The sequence below is a fragment of the Trichoplax adhaerens genome, genomic scaffold (genome assembly GCF_000150275.1).
Source record: "Trichoplax adhaerens TRIADscaffold_14 genomic scaffold, whole genome shotgun sequence".
In the NCBI taxonomy this organism is placed as follows: Eukaryota; Metazoa; Placozoa; class Uniplacotomia; order Trichoplacea; family Trichoplacidae; genus Trichoplax; species Trichoplax adhaerens.
In genome coordinates this window covers 1,571,357-1,592,043 of record NW_002060956.1, presented here as the reverse complement: position 1 = coordinate 1,592,043, position 20,687 = coordinate 1,571,357, and the positions used below count along the sequence as shown (strand labels likewise).

General features: G+C 35.9%; 2 protein-coding genes across 2 annotated transcripts; one reads left to right on the top strand and one right to left on the bottom strand.

The window, feature by feature from the left end:
* The first annotated feature begins 4,310 nt into the window (after window positions 1-4,310).
* Window positions 4,311-14,348, top strand: TRIADDRAFT_36517 (expressed hypothetical protein). The gene is made up of 18 exons (XM_002116282.1): window positions 4,311-4,699; window positions 9,649-9,934; window positions 10,053-10,173; window positions 10,288-10,442; window positions 10,638-10,751; window positions 10,873-11,073; window positions 11,207-11,272; window positions 11,388-11,560; window positions 11,726-11,933; window positions 12,030-12,085; window positions 12,210-12,357; window positions 12,436-12,509; window positions 12,598-12,702; window positions 12,867-13,034; window positions 13,163-13,260; window positions 13,422-13,464; window positions 13,558-13,639; window positions 13,798-14,348. Exons 1-18 carry the CDS (start codon window positions 4,323-4,325, stop codon window positions 13,945-13,947), a joined length of 2,625 nt encoding a protein of 874 aa, XP_002116318.1. The 5' UTR covers window positions 4,311-4,322; the 3' UTR covers window positions 13,948-14,348.
* A 1,586-nt stretch (window positions 14,349-15,934) lies between these two features.
* TRIADDRAFT_50857 (uncharacterized protein) lies at window positions 15,935-18,955 on the bottom strand (the record flags this gene model as incomplete). Its single annotated transcript, XM_002116182.1, has 3 exons — window positions 15,935-16,083; window positions 17,913-18,158; window positions 18,799-18,955. The coding sequence occupies 3 exons, from the start codon at window positions 18,953-18,955 to the stop codon at window positions 15,935-15,937; spliced, it is 552 nt and encodes a 183-aa protein (XP_002116218.1).
* Between the last annotated feature and the right edge of the window lie 1,732 nt (window positions 18,956-20,687).

The following is a 20,687-nucleotide window of genomic DNA, read 5'->3' as shown; positions in this document are numbered from 1 at the left end:
AACTATAACTATACTACACAAGTGCTAATGCCTGCAGAACAAATTTTTAATTGTAGCCTTGCAAACCATATCATCTGTTTGTACAAATACCTCTATTTATGTCTGCATTTTCGTGCTGATATTGGCTTGATTTTCTCTGCGTGAATTATTTTCTTCTTATTTAGACACTGAATAGCGTGCATACCTTACTAATCTTGGTAACTATCGTCTATTATAGTTTCACTAGTGCTCATTAATTGAAAGATATTCGTATGCTGTAGACTCTATGGTACTAATATTGTTAATATAACATTGATTTGTAGCTTTATGTAATGTTAGATAAAGACAGATTATAATGTTTTGCTTTATTAATTAAAGATGAAAATGAGTATTAATTGCTCGATAATCATTTTAAACAGCACCGTACATAATAGCTCTGTTGCTATAAACGTGGTGGAACTATCTTCACTTTTAGCCAAGTGTAGCCAAGACGACACGGGTAGAGTATAAAGAATAGTGGGCTAAAAGTAGAAACTTGAAACCAGACAGGCATTGTAGTTGCATGTCCATACTTTATACACCTACAAGCATTGCCAACTATCAATGGATGCAGCACTTTTACTGACTTACAACTGCAGTGGATATCAATAAAATACTGTAAGATAAATAAAAATCTTTCATCAAACAAGTGAGGTTATGATTTTACTGATACTAAATCGGTGTTACGAGCGGAATAACGTAATCATCTTCCGTAGTTGGATGTTGAAATATAATCAGTACCAAGTACAGGCTGATTTCAATAGCCTAGCTTGAGATATAAAATCATGTTGAACAGTTCCTGACTATGATGATCATTTACGAAACTCAACTTGTATCTATTACCATGGAATAACACTACTCTAGATATAGAGTACTTCTAGGCATGTAGTAAACCACATCTAGAAGTCCATGGTATTACTCTTTACGGTACTATGGTTAAACCGTTTGCAAATTGATACTAGAGGTTCAGATTTTCTAATACGATGTACTTCGTTTATAGCTAAAACACCGCTGGTAATATAGAATTTCTACCTTGCAATAATATGTACAACAGTATAGATCGTCATATAAATTATCATCACCTTCATCTCGCATTAATTGCACCTTTCCGCCTATTATACAAGAAGACGTAAAGGGGTGACAGTCTGTTTGGTGCTGTACAATAAAGTAATCGGACCAGTCGAGCAGTATAATATGAATCGATTTAATGCGACTTTTAAACATTGTCCATTAAGTGCTCATCTTCATCGTTTATAGTTGCAACACCGCAGGTAATGTACAATTTTACCGTGCAATAGTGTGTGCAATAGCATAAAGCGTCAAATGAATTATCATCCCCTTTATCTCGTGTTGCAATTGCGCTTTTTACATGTTGAGTAAGAAGACATCAAAGAGGTGATAGTCCATTTTGCACAGTTTTGTGCTGTACTACTGTATACTGTACAATGAAGCATGGACTAGCTGAGTCACAAAGTGCGAGTCGATTTAAAGAGACTTTTAAACACTGTCTGTGAAGTACTCATTTCATTTTCATCTCTTTTACAAAAGTACTTGATAGCCATGAATAATATCTCTGTTGATGTTGTTGTTACTGCACTACAGCTCTCTATCATGGTACTGTACTTATTATATAAACTCAGATAGACGCCAACTATCCACTGAAATGATACTACTGTATATGTCAAAGGGTGACAGCTCATTTCGCACAGATTTAGTAGTACAGTGCGAATCGATTTAAAGAGATTTTTAACCAGTGTTCGTTAAGTGCTCATCTTTATCTCTTTCTAAAAGCACTTAATAGCCATGGATAGTATTTTTTTTTGTTGTTGTTGTTACTATACTATCACAGTACTTGCTGCGTAAACTCAGGCAGACGTTAACCATGCAGTAAAAGCGACAATAGACATTACCATTGCGACTTGGATTACTAAGACGGTCAAGTACTTTCTTGTTATTCTGAATAGTGCTAGGGTAAGTATTGTACTCGTATGTTTACTTTTACGTAATGCTGCAGGATTAGTAATTGGACATGATGAATTTAGAAGGTTGCATTGTGAACTTGATATCATAGTGAATGCAGTATGCGTGCTTGTATACCGTATCAGGCTTTGCTGTTGTACAATAGGAGAAAATAATAAATTAGCGATATTATTTTATTTATTTATTTTAGCAGGACCGTAATGTCCAATGTCTATCCACAAATGATCCTATTGGTAGTTCATTTGTTGCATATTGTACAATACAAGTCGATTGGTATATTACATCCGAGCCATTTTTCTTAATTCAATAATATTGTTGTTGAATCCTGTCGGCAACAGGAAAATGCTGGATTAATGTCTAGCAAGATACTATTCTAAATCAATTTTCAAACTTGAATCGCATTCCGTTATGATTAACTTGGTTGTTCTTTTTTTCTAGTGCATCATGCTGAACTTTCTAGAGGTTAGCGTTAGCAACATGCTGATGTCATGGATTGAAATTTGAATAATACAAAGCGTATATTCGAATGGGCAACCTGCCTATTGTAAAGCTCAAACCATTTGGTGCTGTACGCGATATATTATCACTTTTGCAAGCAGTAAACCGTTAAGTAAACTAAAAGCGAACAATAGCATCCACTAAACCGATGATATACTGTAACAGTATCGATTGGCTATCGAGAAAAGGAGTAGAGTACAGGTATAGAGGTAAAGGAATTTCCCCTTTTTACTTTTACTGCACGAGTACATGTTTTGCAAGCTGTAAATCGTTAAGTAAACCAACAACGAACGAAACACTAACATTACTGATATGCAAGAGTATCGCGAGAGAAGAATATATATGCAGTATACTGTACACTGATCGCACCAGGAACTTGTGAAAAAAAATCTCTGACAGCACAATACTGTCGATTGAGTAAAGCGAGAGCAGTTGGTTGAAATCTACAATAAAATAGTACTACTGTCCTATCTCAAAGTGTCCTTTGAGTAACGCGAGCGTTCTTGACTAGGTTCTGCGATGCTGTCCTATTGAAGAAAGCGTAAGCAGTTCGCATGAGCGGGTAAATCATTAGAAAGCCATAGACGGTAGTAAGATGAATACAGATCCGTTTTTTACAACCTTGTTATTACTAGACTCGAATGACCCCCCGCCAAAAACTCGACTCGAAACTCATTATTCTAGGCTGATGACGATCTCAAGTCGCATAAAATGTACAGACGAAGACATCTCTACCTTTGCTATTCCTCTTGGCATCATGTCATGTAATAAAAACAATTATTGTAATTTATCCATTAATGATGGACGTCCTTTGTCGCGATCCTTAAACGATCCGATTCACATTGACCCAAACATACAGATAGCCGAGTGATATATCCAATCAAAGTGGTGATCGATAAAAAAGCAGCTGCTAAAGAGGAGGGGTCCACTCATGAATTTTTATACGCTTTTTTGTTATGCAGATGATGTGACGCCACTGAAAGCGTTTTATTTAATTAAAATATGAATCGCCATTTTTTCGCATGGTTTTGACTACCATCACGAAACTCTCGGCGGAGAAAAATAGCTCTTGTAGACACGCTAGTGGATCATGTATCATATACCAGTGTATATGCTTAAGAGTGGTCATGGATAGCGTTTTATTGAATGAAAATATGAATCTCCATTTTTTCGCATGGTTTTAACTGCCAGCACCAACTCTCAGCCATGAAAAATAACTCTTCTAGAATCTAGACACGCTACTGGATCATGTATCATGAATCAGTGTATGTGCTTAAGAGTGGTCATGGACACTTGTACAGTAGACGAGGACGGTGGGGCGTCGTGCGATCGCGACTCATCGAGTCCTCGTACTGTACCTGAAAAAAAAAACAAAAAAAAAAAAACAGTGGTCACGATGCGTGGTTAACACACTTGCGTAGACAAGACTAAGCGTGCATACTGTAGACTGTCGATGCGACATCCGTATGGGTCATGCTACGGTTGGTACCTCAATGATTGGCTCAATCGGAGCAAAGGAGAAATTTAATGCCGCAAAGATCGACGGTAGTGCCGTGAGCGTATAATTGGGTGGGCATCTCGGTCGATTTTCACTATACTGTAGTCAAGTACGTTGTAACCTGTTTTCAAGTATGGCGCAAGGAAGCGGAACACCTGAGAACGAAGATAAATACTTTATTAGCAAATCCAGGGCACTCATATTTTTGATTGTCGTTTGCTTGCTAGCGGTTGTCGTCGGTTTGATTGCTGGTTTATCGGCAAATTCTGGCAGCCAGGATAACATTCAAACTACAAATGCTCCACCAGTCCAGGATGGCAAACCTTGGATGACATTGAGACTCCCAACCGATGTCGTCCCAGACCATTACAATCTAATGCTATTTCCACTTGTGGATGGAAGCACCTTTACTGGAAAGGTATCCATTACCATCAACGTTACCAAAGCTACTCGACACATCTTAGTCCACATACGTGACTTGGCTATTACTGATAAAAGTGTTTCCACCATTGGCGGCAGCCCAAGAAAGCTGTCAATTGTGCAATCGTTTTTCTACAAGCCTAACGAATTTTACGTTATCGAAGTTGGTGAAAATTTGGAAGCAGGAAAACAATATAATGTCACCTATGACTTTAATGGAAACTTCCCTAAAGTTTTGTTCGGTTTGTACAAGAGTACATACAAAACTCCACAAGGTACCACCAGGTATGCAATTTATTTACATCATGCTTTTACCAGATACAGTGGCATGTACTGTGTTGATGATGGCGATACGATCAATTCTCGTATTCTCCACGGATCAACATACTTGCTGATTTTCCTTGTGCGTTAATGCTAGTGGTTACGATTTGAAACACATCAGTCAAGGCTTTGACATAAGCGCGCCTTGTCTTAAAAAAAATTGATTGCTAACTAGAAAAGTTATTATTTTAAGCTAACGTCTTTTGGGGCTGTGGAACATTCTAAAACTGCATTTTGCATCCGGCTTAAATCAACAATATTTTTGCACGCTCTATTGTATGCAAGGGCAGATCTGCAAGTTCGATATACTGTAGAAAAGCGTTTGACGCTCCTTGCATCACTTTTTTACATCGAGTCCAACATTTGGATTATTTTAGTGCACTACATCAACACATTCTACTTGACTGTATACAATTGTGCATATGTCAACTTCAGAATTATGGTGAACTTGCGTCGTAACACTTTTTGTATACTTGTAGGAAATAATGGTGTTGCCGTACAGTCTATATGACGGCTTGTATAGTAATAATATCATTGGAGGGGATAGACAATACAGCATAGTGCAGTGAATACAATGTCATGTATAACATACAACATGTATCGGTTTTCACTATTTTATGGCGGATCCTGGAGTAATACATGCATATGATATGCTAGTATTTATTTAATAGTCCCTGGCTAAGCATACTGGACGATTTGAACTTTAGCATTTTACGAAATGTGATATCTAACTTGACCGTTTCTAAAAACAACGATAATGACTGTCCTCTTAGGTTGAAGTACTACAGCCAAGCTAGTACTAGCTTCGCTTTACCGATGCAAAGTGCTGTCTATAAAAAAGTAGTTCTTGGTTGTGTCTTGATTACAACTGTAATTGCTAGACAAAGCGCAACGTATCTTGATTTCCAGGGCGCGGATCAAATTATCCCCTCGATCTCATTAGTGTAGTCCTAAACAGTATTTTCGTGCAATCCATACAGTAGTGTGGGATGACAGGTCTCGTTCATGAGGCACAATCGGTACACGTTACTGTCTGTAGAGCAATAGAACTTGCTGTATCCTTCAGTGATGTTCAAATTGGTTAATTAATTAAGACTCAAGTTTGCGATAATTGACCTCGATTATTTTTCAAAGTGACTTAAAAGAGTTGCAGCGCCAGGCAACCAGCTGCGAACGCTTCGATTTCTACTTGTTCCAGTCGTACGTGATGCAAGGCCGTACTATCTATTTATCTAACTGTCCGTAGAGTATCATCACAATATCGCATATCCTTCCCGAATTGTAGCACATTAGTCAAGTAAATCCATAAGCAAATGGCATCAATATCATCACATCATAATTAATTATATAATATGACATATACTGTATATATAATCATGATTATTGTACAAAGTGTATCGGCAACAGGCGACACCGATATCAGACCGATGTTCCTTCTTTCCCCCCATGAGAGTATCGTAACTGTACAGTATGTGACCGAACGTCCAAGCGCCAATGACAACGGTAGCGAGTCACTACACGACTATCTGTACCAGCAACTGCTATCATAAATTAACAGTTTTTTTTTTCCTTCACTGCACTTGATTACCGTCCGTACTGTACAATACAGCGCTACGGCCCATAATACCCCTCGTACCGAGCTACAGTCATGGTACCGTAATTGGCACGTGCCGCCTTTCGTCCAATTCTCACTGGTTCAAACCCTGCAGCATTATTCCAGCACAATGGAAGCAAACAACAAAATCGACTGTACGCTAATTAATTAATTAATGGTTGAAAACCTCCAATTAATTAACATGAATTCAATTCGGGTGTGATTCTGCGATTTTTAAAAAGCGAGCTGTTGTTAACGTGACTAATATGAAAAAATTCATTAATTTATAACTAAGCACGTTACAGCTTGAAAAGCAACGCACGCCTAAGTTTCAATAACGGAATGCGCGTCAATGGGGCCCCGCTAGTACTGCTGCCTGTATTGCAGTTTTAGAAAGCTGTTAACATATGGTAGTGAGGCCATAGTACGCCGATAGGACGTTAATAGTAGTCGAGTTTCAGGTTGTTTGAACTCGCACCAACTGGGCAGTACTAATCTTTATGAATTCCACTATAATTTTGTCGAGAGAATGCTATAAATACAGCAATAGGATCAATAGATCATCACTGCTATCACTAGCTGCAATTAGAGAATGATCAGTACCTTTTCATTCTCAGTGTTAAAAATGAAGGCCATTCGGGCTATAGACTTTGTTATCTGAATTCATAATCATAATATTGTACAGTATGCAGTATAGAAGAATGATTTATAATTTATTCAATTGCGTTGTCATTGATATTGTATACTATGAATCGTATTCAATAATTAATTAATTTACATCAATCCTTTCGCTACGATAGTTGTATCATGATGTACAGTACTGTACAAGTTGACATATAATAATAGATCATAGGCTGCAGTTTATGCAAAAGTAGACAGTGAAATCAAAATGGAATAGACAATGGAACACTTCACTTTACTGTATCTGTGATATCTAAAAGAGACAGTCCTGTGATCGCCATTATGGTCACAGGACTGTAAATAGCTTGTAAAAACACCCGTTCTACTTTTGACCATTATTTGTATTATCTTAACGCATTGGGCAGTTGTCACCTACTGATCTCCAATTTTTCAGTCTAATGTCCTTCAGTGCATGCGATACTTCTAAATGGATTGTTAATTATTCAATCAATCCACAAGAAAGTCAAAAACTGCAAAGTGATAATTCGATCTACTTTGTCCAAAGTCATTGATACAATAACGGTAGTTAATCCTTTGAGCCGCACTTGAATTTGGAATAAATACTCTTGTATGGACACTAAAATTGATTTCTACCCATTTCCTACGGTGCTGTACAGCATGTACACTGTACACTTCCGTGCACACTTCTAGGAATAAATTGTGCCAGCTTTATTCAACAATACACATTGAATTTAGTACCCTAGATCCTTGTGTGTTTAATATTGACCAAACATTGAAAGTCACCTGACTTTTGTTGACACAGTTGGTAGTAAGTCACAACGGAACAGTTATAATTATTAGCATAAATGACAACTTGAACCAATACGCTTCAATATGTAAAGAAATAGTTTCCTACTTGCTGATGCTATCTTAATATGATGGCTGAATACTTTTTCTACTAATTAGATACAAGTCTGTAATCATGAAATTGACTCTAATGCTCTAGCTAGAGCCTTGTAATCCATTTCCATGATATACTAATCTATTCAAGTGCATTTCCTACCTTGTAGAGTACAATTCAAGAAGTATGCAATTATGCAATCGTAAATTTTACCAGTAAATCTGTATCTGGTGTGACTTCTTCCTTGACATTGTTGCTGTGTCACTGTGTCTATTGTACGGCCAATACAATTAATTATTCTTGGCTACTAGTTATTTATTTATTGTTTACTAACGGGAAAAAATCGTAACGAATGCCATAAATCAGGTTTTCAATATTAAAAGTTTAGTACCACGCACTGAATGACCGAAGCCGCGCCGCCATATGGCCTAAGTTTAATGTTTCATTTTTTACTCGACAATTCCATCAATTTATCAGCGAATTTTCGTTGACAAATAAGATATGACAACTTTCATATATATTTATGCAATTAGCCCCGTAAAACTAGGGACTTCCAAGAACTTCAAAGTTTGACGAGTCCATAATATAACATGCATTGATATTATATTATGCTATCTCGATAACTATTTTCCTGTTGCTTCTATAACTTTTGTATGAAATCGGTCAATTTTACCAATTCATTATCATATTTTCGATACGACTACGACAATATGCTAGAAAAAATAGCTATACTTTTACCAAAAGCAAATTTCGTTCACTATGTAGAGACAAGGGCTCCGATTTAAATCAATTCCAACTTAGGCAGCTCCTTTTCAACAATTGATGTCTCTCTCTTGTAATGGTAGTCATTGCTACATTGTGCATTCTAATAATATCCTTCAATCTAGTATTCGTAACCCTACGTGTACAGTACAGTAAAAATACCAGTAGCGTAAGATATAATAATCAGTATGCCAACCGTGTAAAATTATACATGCAATACGGAAACCTTGATTACTATACTTCGGGTATAAATCAGATTTAAAGAGATTACCTGCTACAATTTGAATCCATTAATTGTACAGGAGTGCAAAATGGCAACATCTCTAGAAATTACCTGATACGGTTCATACTGTATATTGCACAGTGGAATCTATATCCGTAATATTATATGAAAATTATATGGTATACAGTAACAATCCTTTCAATAACTAAAATAATCGTGCACCCTCTGGTGATACGTATTTACCCGATTTTAAAACTGATAGCAAATCCTGGTATAATGCTTATTAATATATGACTAGTAAATTCGATTGAAAAATTGAATTCTGTGGTATTACTAACCATTTTATGGGTTGCAGTATTCAACATAGACTAAATATTTCGGAGCTTAATCAATACTTGTATAGTAGCATATACTGTAGTAGGGGGTTCGCTTTTACTTATACAGCACTTCTAAAGTCACATCAGCTAAACTGAAACCAACTGCCTGAAACATATCCAATGATTAGTTATGCATTAGCTTAACTTAGATTATGATATGCAGTATTCAAAACAAGTTAACTTTTTACTCTGTAATATATTGATGGTATTCCTTCCCATGACGTAATTTGTAGCGGACACTAATGATGAATGACGTAATTGTGATTTATACGATTGTTCAATTTGATTAGTAAATGGTAGACATTAGCCGATAGCTTGAGATACTACTACCTATTATATCATATTATTAAGAAGGATTACATCGAATTTAGATTTGATTTTCCTAATCATTGTTCTAATACTAATGGTTACCATCGTGATTGCCCTGTTTCCTAGGAACATGGTCACATCAGATTTCGAACCACTTGATGCTCGTATGGCATTGCCATGCTTTGACGAACCAACATTGAAAGCTACATTTACCACAACACTGGTGAGACCTACTACAGGATACATAGCCTTATCAAACATGCCAGAGGCCAGAAGTTATCAATATCAGGCTGGCTATACTGCAGTGGAATACCAAAAGACCGTAAAGATGAGCACATATCTGTTGGCTTTTATCATTTGTGATTTTAAATACAACGAAACTACAGTAAACAACGGTGTTAAAGTAAGTAAAGTATTGCGTGAATAAGGACATACAACACATTCGCTCAAACCTTTCATTCAGTACTTTGTACAGTATAGCACCCTGTTACAGGTTTCATCTTATAACCATGTACCAAATCCTATTGCAGATCAGAATCTATTCACCACCTCATCTACTTAACAACACTGGCTTTGCCACTTACACAACTAAGGCGCAAATGGAATACTTCAATACTCAAACAGCACTTCCCTACGATTTGCCTAAATCTGGTAAGTGTTCCATTCAATGAGATTTAGTTGATAACTATTACTATCAATCGTTTATACCTACTGTCGGAATTTATCAGAATTTTCTTCAGAGTAAAACCGTCTGTTATTTTCTAGACTTGATTGCCATTCCCGACTTTAACTCCGGCGCTATGGAAAATTGGGGTTTGATTACATTCCGTGAAACTTTATTATTGTATGATCCTTTGAAATCCTCAATTTTCGAAAAACAACGAATCGCTGTTGTTATTTCTCATGAACTTGTTCATCAGGTTTGTATATATATACATAAAGTGGCGTATACGATATTGAAATTTTTTGACATGCTGGCGTACAGAAACTATCTATATAAAAAGTTGCATCTGCATGTACAGAAGAGCCGTTATTAGAGGCCGTGTAATCTCCAGTATAATCCAGATACAGTTGAGATGTTAAAATATGCTGATTAAACTTATTTCGTTATACAGTGGTTTGGTAATTTAGTCACCTTAGCCTGGTGGGACGACTTATGGCTTAACGAAGGTTTTGCTAGCTACTTGGAATACCAAGGCGTCCATGCTGTTTATCCCGACTGGAAAATAGTATGTTTCATATCAGTTATACTTAAAGATGTTATCTTAACTCATGCACTAATTCTTGGCATTTGCCTATTTATAATATTTCTATTAGTTCTTTAATACTATATTCTGACTGTATTATTAGATGGATCAGTTCTTATCTGGTGATTTCTTCCGAATCATGGCAAGAGATGCATTAATATCATCACGACCTATCTCCGCCTTATCAGATACTCCAGCCGCTATTAAGCAAATGTTCGATGCTATCACTTATAGTAAAGGTGCTGTAGCGGTTCGTATGGTAGAGTTTATCCTAGGGGATACTGGTTTCAAGAATGGATATAGGGTTCGTCAATTGTACTGTGTATACTTACGATTATCGTCTAAACGATAACGTTTGATTGTATGTAACAGATCCGTGCGTAATAATCTCTTCATTCATTTATTAATACTTTATGTTACTCAACATTTACCATTAGGCATATTTGAAAAAGTATCAATATTCTAACGCAAACACTATGCAACTATGGAACTCTTTATCCGAGGTAGGTTTAAATGTATTGATATAGTAATAATCAGTTTAGCCATAGCGGCGTTGCTGCATTTTTCTATTCTATACCCAGTGTATAGCACTTGTACTAATGGGTCAAATTATCATAGGCTAACAATAACAGAATTAATATGGTTGAAGTGATGGATCCATGGGTACGCCAAAAGAACTTCCCAGTTATCACAATCACAAACCAGGGTGCTCAAGGTACTGCATCCCAAAAACGCTTCTTGATTGATGATTCTGCTGCAACTGGTACTGGCTCTGACTTCTCTACGTATGGGTAAGTTAATATATATGATCGCCTCGGCTTTCTTTACGGAAGCTCTTGTGAAGAAAACGGTAATAATTTCGAAATCGAATATCTAGCTCTGCTAATTCATGCTGTTAGGAGATTTTTAATATAAATTGAAAGTGTAATGTTATCTCTTCGTTGGTTTTCTGGTAGTTACAAATGGTACGTTCCATTAAACTACATCACAAGCGCAGATACTAATACACCTATATCAGCTTGGCTGAATAAGACCTCAGTCAATTTCAATTACCCCGTAAATGGCTGGATGAAAGCTAACGTTGGACAATATGGATTCTACATCGTCAACTACCCAGAAACCAATTGGAATAGATTGCAGGCTGCTTTAGAAAGCGACGTGAACGTAGGTTCTTTATCTGTCTTAAAGGATGCGACTTATAGCACCAATCTATTGTTATTACGGAATTTATTTACAAAATTTTACCTTTACCTTATGTAGACTTTAAAGAGTGGTGATAGAGCCGGCTTGATCAATGATGCATTTATGCTTGCTAGGTACAGATGAGTATACGTACAAATGTAACTATTGAACTTTTCTGTATTTATGTTTCAGTTATGGCAATAAAATGGATTATGCGCTTATAAAACTATTACTAATATAATATTGGTATATTTGTAGGAGTGGTACAATCAAACAGAGTTTGGCACTCGGTATGACTAAGTATTTATCTAAGGAAAAAGAATATGTACCATGGACCACTGCCTTGGGATCGCTTGGTTACTTTGATACTATCCTCAGCATGAGACCATCATACGGTGACTTCAAGGTTAGCTAAAATCTTGCCAATGAGTAAGCATAAAATTAGCTTTTCAACATAAATTAAAGAAATTACTATTTCTGTTAGACGTACATGATTAACCTAATCCGTGGTCGCTATAATGACCTTGGCTGGACTGACACCGGTTCTCACTTGGACAGGTATAATATTCTACATTCTACCATAGTGATATCAATGTATCAACTCTTATCCCTCTAACGCCTCATTAAATTAATATTGATCAAATAGATATGCTAGAAGTGACATTTTACTTTGGGTAACTCGTCTAAACTATAACACTGCTATTCAAGCAGCAAAGAAAATCTATAACAACTGGATGGTAAATGGTACAAGGTATGCTACTGTATGTGTATTTCTTACTACCAGCAGTTTTAACACTGGCTTCGACAATGATGTGGAATATGATTACAATATATTTTCACCAAGTGGATATCACTATGCCTAATAATTGATTGTGATATAATTAATAACAATTTCTTGTCATGCTCTTGATTCAGTATCCATCCAAATATCCGTACTCGTGTCCTACGTGCTGGTATTGCTGCTGGTGGTCTAAAAGAATGGGATTTTGCCTGGAACAAATTCTTAACAACCGAATCTGCTTCAGAAAAGACCGCACTGATGTACGCTTTGGCCTTCTCTCGTACCCCATGGATCTTAAACAGGTACACAGTAGTTTCCCGTACACTATACACAAGTTTGTGGATGCATCGTAATACTGTACGCTAATAAGCACTGTTTAAGATATGTTGCGATTTGAATTCCCTTAATACACTGTTAAATAAATTACTAGATATCTCCAGCGTTCAATGAATACTTCTCTGGTTCGTTCTCAAGATACTCTTAGTGTAATTCGTTACGTCTCTGGTACTACTTTGGGTCGACCTATCGGTAGGATTGCGACTTACTATTTGTATCCGCATTTATATTAGAATATAATGAGTATTGCTTTGCAAAGTATGCAACAGTTATCTTTGTGGATCATAACCTAAGAATAATTGCAAAGCGATTTGAGATTAAAGGATGTTTGTTGTCTCTTGTGTTTTAATTAGCATGGAGTTTCTTTCAAGCCAATTGGAACACTCTATATGACAGGTACCATTAAGTCGCTAGTAAATATAGAATTCCAATCTGAATGCCATCTTGCTCCTGGACTTTATTGACATTCTATCTCTTGACTATGATTAGATATTCCCAGGTAACCTTTGGTCTAGCACGCGCGGCCGAGAGTTTGACTAGTGCTTTCGCAACTGACTATCAACTGCAAGAGGTATTGTCGTATGCAATAGTTTTACGTTCTTGGAAATCATGCCTAATGATATAATTACAACAATGTGATGCTATCATTTACAAGTAAAACGCAGTACATTATTTTATATACACTTTTCGATCCTATCAATTCATTCTATTATTTTCACGTTCTCGCAGGTTCAAAACTTTTTCAACACAGCCAAAGATACTAACGCTATATCTAGCTCTAAGAAGACCATCCTCGAAAATATCAAGAGTAACATCGACTGGTTGAAGAAGAATGAAGCAGATGTTGCTGACTGGCTTGCGAAAAACAAAAATATCTAATTTTACCGCTTAAGGCGATTTGAGACTGCGCGCTTTTAGTAGATTGTTTGCTAGTTTTATATAATATTCGTTAAAGCTTATTGATAGAAATGTAAAGTTCTGTTTAAACATTTAAGGTAGTGATAATTTCGTTAAAATTTTAGTTAACATATGTATCGTCAGTCTTGCTTTTTAATCTATCGGTTTGCTATTGCTCTACATTTTACTTTCTTGGTATGGTAGCCATTAATACGACATAATCTTATTGTAACACTTTAGGCCTAATTATTACCTGGAAAGATGTATTTTAACTGTCTTTGTAACTGTTTTATTTAGTTAGTTAAAATATGCTGTTCAGATACATAAGTTATACTAATGCAAATTTAACTAACGTAGTATAACAGTTTCTTAATAGCACTGATTGTTTTTAGGTTTGCGTTTAAAACAATAAAAGCTCTTTGTCGATCCAAAATGATGTGATTAACTTATACTTGTATTGTTTATCGTACTATAGCCGTATCGAATTGACATAGCTAGAGTAAAATTATGAAATCTAAAATTTATGAAGGCTCGATAACATTTTAGCTAGATAAAGCAATTAAATGCTAGTATTTCTAAGAATTCAAGGTATGTAATACTTTTATTATTATTTATCCGCTAAAATAGCACGCCTTTAGTGTTTCCCGAGACTATTGCATTTCTCAGTACCGTAAAGAGACCAATGGCGTACGTATCTCTCTGTTTTCTTTTTTCACGACAGGCTGTATTACATTCCATTATCATCTACCTTATATCCGCACGAATGATTGGTAGACAAGTACGACTGCCGCGTACCCCCACTGATCAAAATAAGAAAAGCCACATGTAGCATACTACTATATTGTGTTTGATATTAGCATAATATTGGAGTGCGTATTATGCTTGAATAGCATGCAGTAACGTGGACTTTCTGTACACGGACGCTATAAAAGTTTTCATTCGGAAATCGTATGAGTTAAAGCACTACTGTATAAAGCTAATCTACGTTGTCCGGTATGTATGTACAGTATTTAAATAAATGTACGCGTATATTTGGATGGCTCATCACTACTTGCATATACCAAGATGAAATTGAATGATTGGAAAGGGTACCATTGCCAGTAGTGTGTTACACTTTGAGTCATTTCAATTTTGGATATTTCTATGATTCTAGAGACTGCAACTTTACAAGATATCCAATCTAAGGCTTGCACGTCCATTTGTAGTGACGTACTGGCAATTTATTCCATGAGCACCGTAAGTGATCGCTTTCCACTTTCGGTATTGCAATTCACTGCACATGCAATCGTTATTATAAGGGTTCATTTTATAAAATTTGATATTACTGCAAATCCTAGCTTTACTATATTTAGTTACTGTAGCACATGAGATCATTATGAGTATGTAGATAAAAATACGATATGTTTCCGTCAAATTACCGTAGTCAATTTTATTTGCATTAGAATACAACTTCGCTTGATATTTAACAATGTGAATACAATTTCGAGCCATCCATAACATAGCAATTTAACTACAGTACCCGTTCAAATTATAAATCATAGTATGTATATAATAACGTAAATACAATCGTGGAAAAAACATTTACTGTGAAATAATATGATGACGATGATGTGGATCCTACACGAATGAGTATCTAATACTGTACTGTCTTACATGTAACATTGTTGTGTCGATCTTACCGATATAAAATATTTTGACACAACATGTTTCACAATACATCCGTACTAATAGAAATACTTAAAATTTCGTCAATGAAGTCAGGTTAGTTATCACGCAAGATGTAAGACCAAAAACAGAAATTAAGCAATCATATCTAAAGAGCTAAAATTGGAAAACGCCATAGACTAGTAGCAAACTTCGCGCTTTCACAGCAGTCATTGATAACGCAACAGCCGTACAGTACTGTATCTTTTGTCAGATAAAAAGGTTAAATCATAATGTATAATAGTAGCCAATTACTGTAAGTTACTTAAATTTTTTGAATTTTCGATCCAACAACCACTGGATTATTTTTGCTAATAGCAGCTCTACCGGCAGCTTTGTAATCGAATGTACAATCGTGCTTGTCTGAATAACGATGGGTGCTACAAAATACATTACCACAATGACATACGAAACCTAGAAAAGAAAATAATAATGTCGATATTACAGTTAGCAAACATCTAGCATTAATAGAACACAAACGATGTTGATAGTTAATCAGGCCAACTAGTTTAATGATGTTTACTAAGAGTACTGCCGCAATCGATTACATCACGACATTTCGCTATTTTATTTAGTTCATAATAATTAGTCCTATCGTCGTCACTCCTATTCATGTCCAAATTACACGATATCAAGTTTCATTTAATCCTAATTTGTATCAAATGCTACAAATAGTAAATGGAATATCCCTCTATCTTGTAAAAATTATGAAATAGAGGATAGAGGGATATTCCAAGTCCTTAGGATGCAATTTTATTCATAGTAGTATTTATTAAACACTACTATGAATAAAATTGCATCCTAAGGACTTGACAGTCCACTAATGCAGACAAGATATTACAATCTACAGTACACAGTGTTGGCTGTACAGTGTACAGTACAGTAAAGTACAGTACTGTCTGCATTCGATGGACATGCGCAATGTAAAGAGTAAGTGTACAAAAAAAAATAATAATAAGTTATTTGCATTTATACTGCATCCACATTTGATCTAGGGTTTGTTTATCATACTGTAGAGCACATCCAAATACAGCAATTGTATGTTCTTAGGAACCCCATTGGGATAGGCAGACATTTTACGTTATTGTTAATCAATGCCGTAATAATGCGCAGTACAGTACTGTACCATTCCACGCTGACTTTTCAACTGAAGTTCAAAAAAACACACTGAGGGTGAGTGACTTTAGGTGATTTAGTCAGTTTAGTATGGCAATTGGAGCCCAAGCCCCTTTTATGGTCAATACATCAATGGATAGACTGCTGTATTTCTTTGCCGCAATCATATATATTGTTATAATGCAGTCATCAAGAGGCCGATGTCTCTTCACTTCTAGCGATCAGCCAACCAACTAAGTGGCGTATCGTTGCATTTTCGACAGAAAATACATTACAACTAATCATAATTACAATCAGACTTTCTCGCTAATACAATCTGTCATTAATCAGGCTCGGACGTTATAAAATTGCTCTTGAAAATAAATTAATTAACCCTCTACCATTTTACTGTCGATCCCGATGATCAAACACAACATAACGTATCGTTAAAGGAAAAGTGTCATCATCAATCGCTCTGCCATGGATAACATGTATAGATATATATAGATATGGTATACAGTACGTTTTCTTCGTGGCTAAACGATGACCATCAATAACGAAGGGTACGGCATAGGAGAATGCAAAAGACAAATTTTTCTTATACCCTACAGTGCAGTACTACACTAGAAAGGAACAACTTGTAAGATCTCCAGTACAGTTTTTTTTTCGATTATCATACACACACACAAAAATTAGATGTATTTGAACAGAATCGATGTCCCTGTTGAACCCGTCAAACAAATACTACAGTCCTACAATTCTCCCATGATACAGTACAAGGTTTCACTCAAAAATGAAATTAGAATTACTCAATCATTCAAGTGGGTAAAGGAAAAAAAAAACCAGTTTATACGTCTAAAAGATAAACTAATAACTGTCAATGTTAAAAAGAGTACACATAAAGCCGTAGTATATTTTAGACTAAGAGCGAAGAAACCAACATCTGAATATATAACGGTACTACCAATACTGTACTGTACACATATACTTCATTTAATGACACAGTAGGTTGAATGATGAAGACGAGAATCTACTTATGTATTGAGACATGAACAACAAGTAAAGAAACTAGTATTCATTTGCTTCGTCTATAAGTCATTGATAATTATAATCAATAACAGAAGTACAATTTCAGGTTACTATCATACCAGTTAAGCCAACTTTTTTACGACAAGTAAAGCATCGATTTCTCTTAATTGATTTAGTTGGTGTATCTGTATCAGAGTTCGTCGATAACGAATCTTCTTTTACTTCCTGTACTTGATTTACTTTTTCTTGCTTATTATTATTCGTCGCCAAATCTATTTCATCCAATTCCTTATTTTTTATTTCGCTACTTTTATCGTTTACTAATGTTGGTGTTCTAAATTTTCCTGGTGTTTCTATAGAAGTTTCTAAAATAATCAATAAATGAGGAATAAAATTTATCAATACGCAATTTTGCTGTAGGGAATACAAAAGAGACAAGGACTACATGTTTACGGTACTATGAAAGAATGTCGCCGTCAAGATATCAAAGTACATGGTGATAAGATACAGTAAAAACGGTTTCTAACCGTTAAATACTTACGAATACATTTGATTACTGCAAAGGAAAATACTGTACACCTGGATCCAATGAATGTACTGTGTGTGTGTGAATATAGTAATATGGATTGGTAAAATAGAGGATAAAAATAGTTTGTTTCACAAAATTCTTCTATTTCGATACTAGCTACAGCAATTATTTCAATTATGAATGTGAAATTTTCAAATTGACTTCTTGGGTTATAGGAAGAGTCAAAAAAACCTTGTAGCCTGATGGGTCTGACATGAAATTAGAGCAAATCATGATAGTCACGCTATTAGATAGATAATCCACTACATATGCTGTAAAAGTATTGAAAAGTAAAACCAAGTCTCAAGGCCGAACGGTCGGTCATGTTGGTTGAAACGGTTAAGGGTCGAACTATAAATACTGTACTATACTGTCTAGGCGTACGGATGAAGGAAAATGATAAGTATAGGGTCAAAATAAATACAGATTGAATGTACCTTGTACTGATGCTGCTTTCTCTTTTTGTGCTAATGAATCTTTAAAGCATTTAGAACACATTCCATCAAAGTTAGGGTGTCCATAAAAACCACAGCCATTTCGGCATAAAATTTGTACAGGTACTGGTTGTTCCTGGCTCTGTGTTTGTCTATCCATATCGTTGACTTTCAATCAGAACTGGTTGTCTTTTTTTCACTTTGTACAATTATCGTGAAAGGAATTCACCAGCTGTAAGCTGTAGCGCGTATCTGAGTTGACCTCTTCTTCACAAGTCTTGACGTTAAGTAATTACTACTTAACAAAGAGCAAAAAAAATCCAATCGGTTCAGCACTAATTGAAGCGAGAGAAAATGAGGAAAAAAACCAACGTCAAATCAGCAAGATTTCCTTTTATCCGATCACTAAAAATGCACTTCAGTAATCAATACTGTCGATCGATTGTGACGTACTGAACTGGGGTGAGTTTGCGTCAATGACAGAAAAAGGATGATTAGAATAATTTCGAATTTATAAATAGTACACTTGACTTGACAGCGTTGGTGCTGGATCACTTGCTTGCGCTACTTGCTACAGTAGAGTTAGACAAGCGTGAAGTAGACTGGACTGGACGCTAGACAGGCTGGCACAACACAACACAACAAATAAAACGCTTGTTACTGAGGGCATCATGCTGCATCATCATCGATTCATCATCATTTTGTACAGTACATTCATTCAGTTGCAGAAGGGACTAGAAAAACAACCAGTTCTAAAAAGCCATACGAAATTGCATCTTGACAGGTTATGGTAGAGTACAGAGTGTACAGTATTGCATGTTTGGACAGGTTTGTAGTCAGCCACTTGAGTGTTGATACTAGAAGAGTGCATTGAGCTCTGGCTTATACTGTACACTCTAGATCAGACTTTGTGACGGTTCATTCAAAACTACAGTTACAGTACTGTAATGTCCAAGTCCAGTACACTACAGTATAATGACTACAGTACCAAGTAGATTAACTGCACATCATACTGTAAATGATGCAACCTGTGCCGGTAGGAAGCCAAGGGTATTCCAGTACACGACTGGACTATACAGTGTACAGTACCGTAAAAATGGCCTTCCAAAGACTTCAGATGGTTAGCAATACAACTCTATCAAGCACCATTTTCTTGCTCGGATCTGTCAGTTTTTGTTAATCTGTAGACTGGACTATGATTCCATTTGTAGCCGACACCTACATGCGCTATAGTCCAACTTCAAATATTCTCTTCGTTTTATGACCGTGACAAATATCAAAGTACAGTACAGGAAAATCGGCCTGAATTCAAGAACTCAAAATGGCGGATGAAAGCATCCAATGACTGAAGTCATTCATCGACTCACACTGAATTACGTGTCGTGACAGTCATGAATGAAGGCAATTATTCGACTGCAGTCTACTATACAGTGTCCACTAGAGACCTTTCTCGAAGGGTTTTGACTCTACACTAGCATTAGTCGCATGTCGCATACGTTTTTATCATGATGTAGTACTGTCATAACACAGAAAATAAGAAATAAATGGCACAACAATTCTTTGCTCGGTACTTGTATGCTAATTTTGATGTTGTCTTAACTACAGATATTGTGAAACACAACTTTCAAAAATTGCAAGATGCTATTATCAACCACTATTTTGCCCAAACTTAAAAACAATTAATTTTTAATGAATTTTACTGGTCTAGTAGAACCCCCTAAAAATGATAACATTGCACTACACTTTTAAAAATAACCGCTCTACTGTACTGGTCTGCGCTTTACAAATGTGTCAAGATTAAGACGATTAAGAAAAGAAATAGCGCTATTCAGGCTATCATCAATGCAGTCATAAAATCTATCATCATGACCGAGCTGCCAATTACAACGAAC